Source organism: Emys orbicularis, chromosome 1, assembly GCF_028017835.1.
Source record: "Emys orbicularis isolate rEmyOrb1 chromosome 1, rEmyOrb1.hap1, whole genome shotgun sequence".
Classification (NCBI taxonomy): Eukaryota; Metazoa; Chordata; order Testudines; family Emydidae; genus Emys; species Emys orbicularis.
In genome coordinates this window covers 321,449,422-321,463,085 of record NC_088683.1, presented here as the reverse complement: position 1 = coordinate 321,463,085, position 13,664 = coordinate 321,449,422, and the positions used below count along the sequence as shown (strand labels likewise).

Here is a 13,664-nt window from a genome sequence, read left to right as displayed (position 1 = left end):
GTTAACTGTGAAAGTATAAGAAGGCAGGCCAAGAAAGAATTTGAGAAGCAACTTGCTAAAGACACAAAAAGTAACATTAGACTTTTTAAAAGTACATTAGAAGCAGGAAGCCTGCCCAACAGGCAGTGGGGCCACTAGACGACAAAGATGGTAAAGGAGCACAGTTCAAGGAAGACAAGCCCATTGCAGAGAAGCTAGTTAAAAAATAGGTAACAAAGTTTTCAGTTTTCACAATGGAGAGGGTAAGCAGTGGGGGTGGGGGTGCTCAAGAATCTGTACTGGGTCCTGTGCTGGTCAACATATTTGTTCATTATTCACTTCCTTTTCCAGATCATTAAGTGGTTAAGTTTGCGGATGATACAAAATTATTCAAGATAGTTACATCCAAAGCTGACTGCAAAGAGTTATAAAGAGATCTCACAAAACAGGTTGTCTGGGGGGGAAATGGCAGATGAAATTCAATGCTCAAATGGGTCCACAGTCCTGGATCATCTAGACTTAAGGAACTAAACTCAGTAGCAGCTGTTTCTTGCGCCTCCACCACACTCTTCTCTGATCTATACTTTTCTTCAGGAATGTGCATGGTAACATCAATTTGAGATGGAGACATGGATGTTGCAGTAGCTGCCAGGTCACCTGCACTCTGACTAACTGGAAGATCAGGCATCTCCTCACCACTCACATCCCCACAGGGGCCAGAAGGCTCATTGTGAACATTTGTGTCTATGTATCTCAGGAGAGCTCCTTCCTGCTTAGATAGAAAAGCTTCCTTTGCTTTCTTTTTCTGAATGCTGCCCCAGAGGGGCGTTTTCTTCTTTCACTCATGACTGCTGTTCTGTGCCAGCTATAGTGGCTCTCAACATCAATTGAAGGGGACAAATAAGCAGGCTGGTAGCAGGGCCTGAGTGAGTGAAGATATCAGCGTCTTAAGGGTCTAACTGGCTCCTACTACTTCAGTTGGCTGCCTGTTCTCCTCAAGTGGGTTCAGGGAAGCAGCAGGAAACTGGAAGCTCCCTGAGAAGCTGGTGTTAATCAGTCCAGGCTCCTGGGGGTGCTACAGAGGTACATAAAGGCTCCTCCTCCTCCTCTCTCTTCCTGCAGCTCCTGCTGCTTTCTGTTATGCCCTCTCACCTTTTCTCCTGCCTGCCTGTTATATCTCTCGTGCCCTCCTTCCTCCAGCACAGCACTCCACCATCTCTGTGCATCTAGAGCAGAGAGAATACATATGCACCAGCAGCAGACACAATTTTCTACACTCTGGGTCCTAGTGGCGCTCCCTCCTCCTCTCCCCCAATCTGGCACCTGAGGTGGCCGCCTCAGTTCACCTCATGGTAAGGCCAGCCCTGCACCCATCAGACCAGTCAGCCTCAACCAACTCAAGTTGTTCTGGTGCCACAGTGGCCTCTGGTGGGCAAAAGGCAGAACTGCACCACATTTTCTGCAGGAAAAAAAATTGTGCCTCACGTGGAACTCCCCATAGTGTGGCCAGTGGCAGCAGGGCAGCAAAATAGACCAAAATACCACAACTCTTAACTGCTAAAAAACCCTGGAAACTGTCATCTAAAAATAGTCCAATTGGGCTAGAAAATCACATACTTGGCAACCCCCTTAGAATGCTGGCCCCCCCAATGCATGTGCTACTGTGCCTAATTGGAAATCCGGCCCTGGTTAAGAGTATGGAATGGCTTCAATGTGAGGAGAGACTAAAATGATTAGGGCTGTTCAGCTTAGAAAAGAGATGATTAAGGGGAGAAACAATAGAGGTCTATAAAATCATGAAGGGTGTGGAAAATGTGAACAGAGAAATTTTTTTACCCTTTCCCACAATACACAATGAAATAAATAGGCAGCAGGTTTAATGCAAACAAGAGGAAGTACTTTTTCACACAGTGCAAAATTAACCTGTGGAACTCATTGCCATGGGATTTTGTGATGGCCAAAAGTATAATTGGGTTAAAGAAAGAACTCGATATGTTCTTGGAGAGATAGGTCCATCAATCGCTATTAGTCAAAATGGTCAGGGATGTAACCCCAGACTCAGGGTGACCTTAAATCTCTGACTGCAGAAGCCAGGAGGAATACACAGGGATCGATCTCTCCAAATTGTTCTGTATACTCCCCCTGAAGCTCTAGTACTAGCTCCTATCAGAGACAGAATCCTGGGCTAGATGGACCTTGGTCTGACCCAGTATGGTAGGTCTTATGTTCTTATGTTCCAGAATGTTTGCTGCAATTTATTCCTCTGTAAAGCTTTCTTTCAGATTGCTATGATTTCAATAGAGGTAATTCATAGCAATCATAATTTATAAAATAGGTACACTATAAAAGTTTGAATTCAAAAGATTTTCTGTTTCCCCCTACTTAGGGTCAAGGTCTGCCCTTGTATGCCCAATCTGTGATTCCCTTCTGCATGTCATGTTCATGCCAAAAATACGTATTCCAGACTTCTCATGTTTGCAGGTGAAACACAAGAATATAGTACAACTTTAAAATTATTACCATCACATTGATGTACTATATGGGCTTTTTCCAGTAATCTGCAGAAATGGAAAGTTAAACATTAATTTTGTATAGTTGAGTTTCTAGCTATTCTATTTTTGTTAAAGAAGAGGAAAACCTCTTACATCTGTCTGAATGTTCAAAATGCTCTACTGAGCAAAAAAGGCAATTCTTTACTTCAAAAGGCTCAGATCGTTTCAGATATAAGTTGGTATTAACCACAAACTGTTCTTAGTAGCTCTCCTATGCGTCATCTTTTGATCCCTTTCCCCTATCTTGCCTTACCATAAAAATCATTGATGTTCAAAGCCTGCATTGTGCTGTGACCCGAAGTGAGGATGCCAAGATATGGTGTCTGAATCAGAATGGTTTTTCTATTTGAATTATTTTAAGTACATTCCAGCGCTTCATTTCATGATCATTCACAGAACAAATATAGCGAGTGTAACTGTTCCTATAAATCTTCCAGTCCTGGAAGAGACCACAGAAGCAGGATAGCATTAGGAAGACAGGGAACTCTTTTGAAATTTGAATGGGTATATATGCTGAAAGTAAATAAACTTGAGCAATCCAGAAAAGTTTGGTTGTTTTGAATATGGGAGCGCACACACCAGTCTTTGATAGGTATGTTACTACTCATACAGCACCTACCTATCTGTCAAGATTAGCAATATGATTTATCTATTCAAATTAGAAGGAATGTAACACAAAAAGAAGCCTGTAAACATTTCTTGCTGCTTTAAAAAGTCACCAGTGTTATCATTTGTATATAATGTGATCAGGTGTAAAGTCAAAAGATCAAAATCCAAAGTAAAGTACTAGTACCTGTGGCATTTTCCTTATTGAGTTCAGACACTTCTGAACCCAAATTTCATACATCATCTCAGGGGAAGCCCTATAGCAAGAATACTGCGTTAGAGCTGCCAGGCCCAGTTAACGCAGTTGCTGACCAGTGCAATTTAACTAGATACCTCTATTTGCATATCCTGGCTCATTGTTGAAAGGATCTGTGAGTTCTGTCTTGTCTTTTGACCAATACATCTGGACAAGGTTCTTTTGTATGTCCGTTGCTTTGAGAATATACAAAACATGGGGGAGAAGTGCCCTTATAGCCTTGCATATATGTAAAAGCAGTCTGTAAAATACTATTGTAATGCAGGCAAATTTCTGACATACTTCCAAAATTCACCTTCTAAATTGCACAGGCTATACACCAGCATAAATACAAAATAATTGAGGTCAGTGGAGTTACTCTGGATTTATGCCGGTGTACCTGGGATCAGAATCTGGCCCAAAGTGATTTATACTGTAACTGATAATGTGTAATAGAAGCTAGGTCTCCCAGCAGATTCAAATACATGATGGTTCAGTATTATAGGGCTGTCAATAAATTGCAGTTGACTCAAGCAATTAACTTAAAACATATTAACTCAATTAAAAAATTTAATCACAATCACAGTTTTAATCGCACTGTTAAACAATAATAGAATACCAATTTAAATTTATTATAAATATTTGTGGATGTTTTTCTACATTTTCAAATATATTGATTTCAATTACAACATAGAATACAAAGTGTACAGTGCTCACTTTATATTATTTGTATTACAAATATTTGCACTGTAAAAAAAATAAACAAAATAAATAGTATTTTTCAGTTCACCTCATACAAGTACTGTGATGTGATCTCTTTATTGTGAAAGTGCAATTTACAAATGTAGATATTTTTGTTACATAACTGCACTCAAAAATAAAACAATGTGAAACTTTAGAGTCTACAAGCCCACTCAGTCCTACTTCTTGTTCAGCCAATTGCTAAGACAAACAATTTTGTTTGCATTTACGGGAGATAATGCTGCCCACTTCTTATTTACAATGTCACCTGAAAGTAGGATGACCAGACAGCAAATGTGAAAAATTGGGATGGGGGTGGGGGGTAATAGGAACCTATACAAGAAAAAGACCCAAAAATCGGGACTGTCCCTATAAAACCAGGACATCTGGTCACCCTACCTGAAAGTGAGAACAGGTGTTTGTATGGCACTTTTGTAGTTGGCATTGCAAGCTATTTATGTGCCAGATATGCTAAACATTCATATGCCCCTTCATGCTTTGGCCACCATTCCAGAGGACATACTGATGATGCGTGTTAAAAAAAAAAGTGCTAATTAAATTTATGATTGAACTCCTTGGGGGGACAATCGTATGTCTTCTGCTCTGGTTTTACCCACATAGTGCCATAACATGAAATATATGGCAGAATTTCTGCATCCTTTTTGGTTGTCCATTGACAAATAGATTCATATTATAAACATCAATCTATAACCAGCCAAATTTATATTTATTGTAAATTAGACTGAAGTTTATGTTAATGGAATACAGGTAGGTATGGTTAATCTATACCTGGTTTATCTGTGCATGTATGTCTCCCAATGGCATCAATGCATACAGATAAATCAGGTACTTATTGTCATGCACAGGTACCAGTTTGATTTATTAATCTTAATCTTTTAAATCCCAATTAAAAGGAGGTTGCTAAAAGATGCAAGATAACCAGGTCCAATTACACTTTTTTCTCTGTATAAATCAACAAAATTAGTCTTAAAATTTCTCCACAAAACTTAGAGCATGAATGTGTGACTGCTATATGCTATTGTTAACTATAATGTGTCTTTCAAAAACGGATTCCTTTAAGATATCAGCAGGGAATCTGAACATAGTGATATATAGAAATCGCTGAACTGGGGCATTTATTTAAAATAAAATCAATACACTAAGTTTTGACTGATCTAAAAAGCTTTACATCTGTAGTTATTTGAACTATACACTCTTTGTGAGTGTACAGTCTTTTGAACAGTAGTTTGCAAAAGAAGGCAGAAACTACATTTTCTAAATCATTTGAGACTATTTGGACTCAAAGACTTTTGTAGATTTTGGGAGCAGTGAGGGGAGGTTGTCTTTTGTTTTTTGTTTGTTTTGCTTTTTTTACATTTTTGGTATCCTTAAAATATTTTCTGTTATAGTTTGCTGAAAGTAGTGCCATAAAGAATTGGATATCTGGCATATTTACAATATTCTATTGGACTCCCTTCGTTCCTTTATAAACATGGTGTATTCCTTAAGGATTTCAGGGCACAATAACCCTAATAATCAGCCAGGAAATTATAGTTCTTTGAGACTGAGATCTCATATCACTGGACACTCAAATTAGTGAATCCCAGATTAGTGGAGACAAAACATATATTATATCTGACATATGGAAATAGTAAATAGGCCAATTATGGCACCATCAAGTGCTTTCTTTAATGACCTGAAAATCAAAAAGGAATCCTACAAAATATGGAAACGTGGACAACTTGCTAAGGAGGAGTATAAAAGAAACGCACAAGCTTGTAAGGACAAAATCAGAAAGGCTAAGGCGCAAAATGAGTTACGCCTAACAAGGGACATAAAAGGCAATCAGAAGAGGCTCTTTAAATACATTAGGAGCAAGAGAAAGACAAAGGAAAGTGTAGGTCTTCGACTTAGTGGGAAAGGTGACCCTTAACAGATGACATCAAGAAGGCTGAGGTGTTTAATGGCTATTTTGCTTCAGTCTTCACTAAAAAGGTTAAGGGTGACCAGCTACTGAACACAATTAACAAGAGGGAAAGAAGGCAAGCCAAAATAAGAAAAGAACAGGTTAAAGAATATTTAGATAAGTTAGATGTATTCAAGTCAGCAGGGACTCATGAAATTCATCTGAAGATACTTAAGGAACTAGCTGAAACAATCTCGGAACTGTTAGCAATTATCTTTGAGAACTCCTGGAGGATGGGTGAAATCCTCTGGGATTGGAGAAGGGCAAACATAGTGCCTGTCTTTAAAAAGGGGAGCAAAAAGGACCTGGAGAATGATAGACCAGTTAGCCTAACTTCAATACTTGGAAAAATACTGGAACAAATTATTAAACAATAGATATGTAAGCATCTAGCGGATAATAGGGTTATAAGGAATAGCCAGCATGGAATTTGTTGAGAACAAATCATGCCAAACCAACCTAATTTCCTTCTTTGATAGGGTTACTGGCCCAGTGGCTGGAGAAGGAGCAGTAGACATGATATATCTTGATTTTTAGTAAAGGCTTTTGACAGTCCCCCATGACATTCTCATAAGCAAACTCAGGGAAATGTGGTCTTGATTAAATTACTATGAGGTGGGTGCACAACTGGTTGAAAGATCATATTCAAAGCGTACTTAATAATGGTTTGCTATCAGACTGGGAGGGTGTATCTACTGTGGCTTTGCAGGGATCAGTCCTGGGTCCAGTACTATATTTTCTTTAATGGCTTGGATAATGGAGTGGAGAGTATGATTATAAAATTTGTGGATGACCCCAAGCTGGGAGTGGTTGCAAGCACTTTGGAGGTCAGGATTAGAATTCAAAATGACCTTGACAAATTGGAGAATTGGTCTGAAATCAACAAGATGAAATTCAATAAAGAGAAAAGCAAAGTACTACACTTAGGAAGGAAAAGTCAAATGTACAACTACAAAATGGGGAATAACTGGCTAGGTGGTAGCACTGCTAAAAAGGATCTGGGGGTTATATTGGATAACAACTTGAATGTAAATCAACAATGTGATGAGTTGTGAAAAAGGCTAATATCATTCTGGGGTGTGTTGACAAGAATGGCGTGTGTCAGACATGGGAAGTAATTGTCCTGCTCTACTTGGCACAGGTGAGGCCTAAGCTAGAGTACTGTGTCCAGTTCTGGGTGCCATGTTTAGGAAAGATGTGGGCAAATTGCAGAGAACCCAGAGGAAAGTAATGAAAATGATAAAAGATTTAAAAAACCTGGCCTATGAGGAAAGGTTAAAAACACTGGGCATGTCTAGTCTTGAGAAAAGAAGACTGAGGGGGGACTTGATAACAGTCTTCAAATTTTTTAAGTGTTTTATTTTATTAGAGAGGCTATGATCAATTGTCCTCCACGTCCACTGAAGGTAAGACAAGAAGTAATGGGCTTAATATGCAGCAAGAGAGAGTTAGTTAAGATATTAGGAAAACCTTTCTAACTATAAGGATAGTTAAGCTCTGGATAGGCTTCCAAGGTAGGTTGTAGAATCCTCTTAATTGGAGGTTTTTAAGAATGGGTTGGACAAACACCTTTCAGGTTTACTAGACCATTTAACACAGGAGCCTGGACTTGATGACCTCAAGGTAGCTTCCAGTCCTATACATTTCTATGATTCTATACTCTTCCATAAACAAGCTCACTGTGATGAACAAAATACTAAGAGTAGTCTTGTTGAAATAGCATATTGTGCATTGTGCACAGGCTACTTATTACCATGTGATTTGGGAAATACACTTTTTCGTGTAATTCAGGATGTGATAACTAAAATAAAACTATTTCAAAGTTTGTTTATAGATAACGAAATTTACTTCTTTTCCAGAGACCTGGAAACTATAGAGATTCCAAATATAAATTCAAGAATGTTTCAGCCCCTGAAGAACCTTTCCTACATGCATGTATGGAAAATAGCAGACATCATGGTGACATTTCTTTAGCATATAAGAATGTACAAAGTAGCTCTGATTATTAAGTCTTTCCATATTATTAAATACTAAAATATTTGTCACAATGGAGTCCAGTTTCTGCCAAAAATGTTAAGTATATCATTTTATACAAATAAAATAAAGAAAAATACATTTTCTCCATGTAATTCATATTTCCATAGGGCATCACCCCTCTCTTCCCCACACAGTAACCACTTTTATGACATCGGGTGGTGGGGATTTCTGCCTGATTACTTGGAAGAAGCAGAATAGCTCTTCAAGTGATTAACATCATAAGAGAGGTAGAGTTACCCAAAAATTTACTGTATGCAAAGAGTACATATCTTTTGGCTGGGGGAAGAGCTGTATATGTTGGTGCAGACAGTTTCACGTGACTATTTTCCTCTACTGTCATGTCTCAGTAGCTTCATAACATGTCATAGCTTGTAGTACTATTGGATGCCTCTGAACTACAAAACACTTTTTTTTCCTGTTTTTGAGGCAGAGGACCCCAGCTTATGGATCATGTTTTCTCTCACCTCATTGACCCCAGCCAGGACACATGCCACAAGGTCTCTCTCCTCTCCAAGGCAGTAACTATAGGGTCAATCCCACTCTAACTGAACATCTTTAATCTTTTGCTCTAGCGCTACATTCTAGGCTGCCTTTTATTTCTTTTGTGGCTCCCTCATAATATTCACATTCAGGGCCGGCTCTACCACCATTTTTGCCGCCCCAAGCAAAAAAAAAAAAAAAAAGTCGCTCAAACTGCCGAAGCAAAAAAAAACTGCTCGGACTGTGCCGCCCCAAGAATGGACGGAATGCCGCCCCTTAGCATGTGCCGCCCCAGGCACGTGCTTCCTCCGCTGGTGCCTGGAGCCGGCCCTGTTCACATTTGCTACCTCTCTACCATGACACAGAATGTAAGCAGTCTGCAGCAACTGTGCAGTGTTCTTCTTCACTTTGTTTCTAGAGCTCAAATTATACTCTGTCCGATATCCCTCAACTCTTCTTGAAAACTGAAAGCTTCATAATTTTCCTAGCTTCCCCATGCCATCAAAGTGTGAAACTTAAATTGATTTCTGTATGATTGGCAGACCCACCCACTAAATGGCTGGGTCACACCTACATGCTGTCATTTGGCATATCAACTTTCATATATTTCACAATAATTTCAGAAAAATAGTGTCTTCTAATGAATATTTTCCCATTTTAATTTTATTGCGTATTTGTATCTTTCATGTTTTTATACTTTTGATATTCGTTAACAATTTATTATCCACGTGCATCATTTCATGTTGTGGAGAAACTAAATGGATTCTTTGCTTCAGTCTTCACGGCTGAGGATGTTAGGGAGATTCCCAAACCTGAGCTGGCTTTTGTAGGTGACAAATCTGAGGAACTGTCACAGATTGAAGTGTCACTAGAGGAGGTTTTGGAATTAATTGATAAACTTAACATTAACAAGTCACCGGGACCAGATGGCATTCACCCAAGAGTTCTGAAAGAACTCAAATGTGAAGTTGCGGAACTATTAACTAAGGTTTGTAACCTGTCCTTTAAATCGGCTTCTGTACCCAATGATTGGAAGTTAGCTAATGTAACGCCAATATTTAAAAAGGGCTCTAGAGGTGATCCCGGCAATTACAGACCGGTAAGTCTAACGTCGGTATCGGGCAAATTAGTCGAAACAATAGTAAAGAATAAAATTGTCAGACACATAGAAAAACATAAACTGTTGAGCAATAGTCAAGATGGTTTCTGTAAAGGGAAATCGTGTCTTACTAATCTATTAGAGTTCTTTGAAGGAGTCAACAAACATGTGGACAAGGGGGATCCAGTGGACGTAGTGTATTTAGATTTCCAGAAAGCCTTTGACAAGGTCCCTCACCAAAGGCTCTTACGTAAATTAAGTTGTCATGGGATAAAAGGGAAGGTCCTTTCATGGATTGAGAACTGGTTAAAAGACCGGGAACAAAGGGTAGGAATTAATGGTAAATTCTCAGAATGGAGAGGGGTAACTAGTGGTGTTCCCCAAGGGTCAGTGCTCGGACCAATCCTATTCAACTTATTTATAAATGATCTGGAGAAAGGGGTAAACAGTGAGGTGGCAAAGTTTGCAGATGATACTAAACTGCTCAAGATAGTTAAGACCAAAGCAGACTGTGATGAACTTCAAAAAGATCTCACAAAACTAAGTGATTGGGCAACAAAATGGCAAATGAAATTTAATGTGGATAAATGTCAAGTAATGCACATTGGAAAAAATAACCCCAACTATACATACAATATGAGGGGGCTAATTTAGCTACAACAAGTCAGGAAAAAGATCTTGGAGTCATCGTGGATAGTTCTCTGAAGATGTCCATGCAGTGTGCGGAGGCGGTCAAAAAAGCAAACAGGATGTTAGGGATCATTAAAAAGGGGATAGAGAATAAGACTGAGAATATATTATTGCCCTTATATAAATCAATGGTACGCCCACATCTCGAATACTGCGTACAGATGTGGTCTCCTCATCTAAAAAAAGATATACTGGCACTAGAAAAGGTTCAGAAAAGGGCAACTAAAATGATTAGGGGTTTGGAACGGGTCCCATATGAGGAGAGATTAAAGAGGCTAGGACTCTTCAGCTTGGAAAAGAGGAGACTAAGGGGGGATATGATAGAGGTATATAAAATCATGAGTGATGTGGAGAAAGTGGATAAGGGAAAGTTATTTACGTATTCCCATAATACAAGAACTAGGGGTCACCAAATGAAATTAATAGGCAGCAGGTTTAAAACAAATTCAAGGAAGTTCTTCTTCACACAGCGCACAGTCAACTTGTGGAACTCCTTACCTGAGGAGGTTGTGAAGGCTAGGACTATAACAGCATTTAAAAGAGAACTGGATAAATTCATGGTGGTTAAGTCCATTAATGGCTATTAGCCAGGATGGGTAAGGAATGGTGTCCCTAGACTCTGTTTGTCAGAGGATGGAGATGGATGGCAGGAGAGAGATCATTTGATCATTGCCTGTTGGTCCACTCCCTCTGGGGCACCTGGCATTGGCCACTATTGGTAGATAGGATACTGGGCTAGATGGACCTTTGGTCTGACCCGGTACGGCCGTTCTTATGGTCTTATGTTCTTATGTTATGTTCACAAATAGAGTGGGAAGTTTTACGATTATAGATGGATACAAACACTGATAAAATGTTTGATTTTGGAATTTGATCTTTATGCCAATATTTTGTTACAGCCCTTTAGGGCCCCAATTCAGCAAAGCACTTAAGCACAGGCTTAACTTCAAGCATGTGCCTAAAGCATTCCGCAAAGTGCTTAACCAAATGTTTAAGTGTCACTGAAGTCAATGGGACTTAACATGCTTAAAGTTTAGCATATGCTTAAGTGCTTTGATGTATTAGAGCCTTTATGCCCAGTCCTGCAACCCTTATTCATGCTAGTAGTTCCACTGAAACCAGAGGAACTATTTGCTTGACTCAGGGTTGGATGATTAGACCCTTTGTTAGCTGTTGGTGGTAAGAGTATTCTTATGATTCTGTGTGATTCACAATATTAATGTTTGTTTTTTTCTTCAAATATGCATGAGGTCTTCATTGGGTATCTCATAAACTTAGCTACTGTTCTTGCATGTGGAACATAACGTCTGAGTTGACAAAATATGCAATAATGCCCTCCTGTGTATGTCAGACCAAGATCAAGCTTTTAGAAGGAGAGATCCATGAAACAAACTCTGTCATTCTAAAGGTTTGGGAGGTGTTAGAACCAAGAGCATAGATGCTACTATAAAGTATTATAAGTTATATTTCCATGGACAGCAGGTATCATAGACTGTGAGAGGCTGTGCCTCCCCAAACAGCCAGGTGTGGCCCCACCCACAATCCGCCCTCAGATCCCCCCGTCCTGTTTCCCACTCGGTGTTGCTCCAGTCCCCCTGTGCGGTATCCCCGGATCAGACTGGTGGCATGCCGCCCGCCCTCCCAGCGCTCCAAGGCTGGGGAGGCTGGAGCTGCGCCGCCTGCCCTCCTGGCGCTCTGGGGCTGGGGAGGCTGCGGCCGCAGCACCCGCTCTTCTGGGGTTGGGGGCACTAGCCTGCGGCTGAGGCCAGCGGTCGGAGGGCTCTGGACTCTGGCAGGGGGGCATGGAAGGGGCAGGGCCTCGGGTGGAAGGGCGTGGCTGGGGGCTAGCCTCCCCCAGCCTGTGGTTCACGTGCCACCAATGTATATTTCCTTTTGGTAAATATATGTCAATTAGGGCTGTCAAGTGATTTAAAAAATTAATCACGATTACTCACACAATTAAAAAAATTAATTGTGTGATTAATCGCACTGTTAAACAATAAGAGAATACCATTTATTTAAATATTTTTGGACGTTTTCTACATTTTCAAATATATTGATTTCATTTACAACACAGAATACAAAGTGTACAGTGCTTATTTTATTTTTGATTACAAATATTTGCACTGTAAAAAACAAAAGAAATAGTATATTTCAATTCACCTAATACAAGTACTGTAGTGCAGTCTCTTTATAATGAAAGTTGAACTTACAAATGTTGAATTATGTACAAAAAATAACTGCATTCAAATATAAAACAATGTAAAACTTTAGAACCTACAAGTCCACTCAGTCCTACTTCTTGTTCAGGCAATCGCTCAGACAAACAAGTTTGGTTACAATTTGCAGGAGATAATGCTGCCCACGTCTTGTTTACAATGTCAACTGAAGATGAGAACAAGCGTTTGCATAGCACTGTTGTAGCCGGCATTGCAAGATATTTACATGCCAGATGCGCTAAGGATTCCTTCATGCTTCAACCACCATTCCAGAATACATGCATCCATGCTCATGACGGGTTCCGCTCGATAACGATCCAAATCAGAGCCGACCGACACATGTTCATTTTCACCTTCTGAGTCAGATGCCACCAGCAGAAGGTTAATTTTCTTTTTTGGTCGTTTGGGCTCTGTAGTTTCCGCATCAGAGTGTTGCTCTTTTAAGACATCTGAAAGCATTCTCCACACCTTGTCCCTCTCAGATTTTGGAAGGCACTTCAGATTCTTAAACCTTGGGTCGAGTGCTGTATCTATCCTTAGAAACTTTCTTTTCGTTTTGCCAAATCTGCTGTGAAAGTGTTCTTAAAACGAACATGTGTTGGGTCATTATCCAACACTGCAATAACATGAAATATATGGCAGAATGCGGGTAAAATAGAACAGGAGACATACAATTCTCCCCCAAGGAGTTCAGTCACAAATTTAATTAACACATTTTTTTTTAACAAGCATCAGCAGCATGGAAGCATGTCCTCTGTAATGGTGGCCAAAGCATGAAGGGGTATATGAATGTTTAGCATATCTGGCACATAAATACCTTGCAACGCCGGCTACAAAAGTGCCATGCGAATGCCTGTTCTCACTTTCAGATGACATTGTAAATAAGAAGCAGTCAGCAGTATCTGCCGTAAATGTAAACAAACTTGTTTGTCTTAGCAGTTGGCTGAACAAAAAGTAGAACTGAGTGGACGTGTAGGCTCTAAAGTTTTACATTGTTTTATTTTTGAGTGCAGTTATGTAACAAAAAAAAATCTACATTTGTAAGTTACACTTTCACAAT

The 13,664-nt window shown here is 39.7% G+C and overlaps 1 protein-coding gene across 1 annotated transcript in view; it reads left to right on the top strand.

The window, feature by feature from the left end:
* Window positions 1–13,664, top strand: part of RXFP2 (relaxin family peptide receptor 2) — a 55,599-nt gene that overhangs the window by 30,651 nt on the left and 11,284 nt on the right. Inside the window, 1 exon segment of the mRNA XM_065397574.1 lies at window positions 7,939–8,010. Coding sequence (XP_065253646.1) covers window positions 7,939–8,010 — 72 coding nt within the window.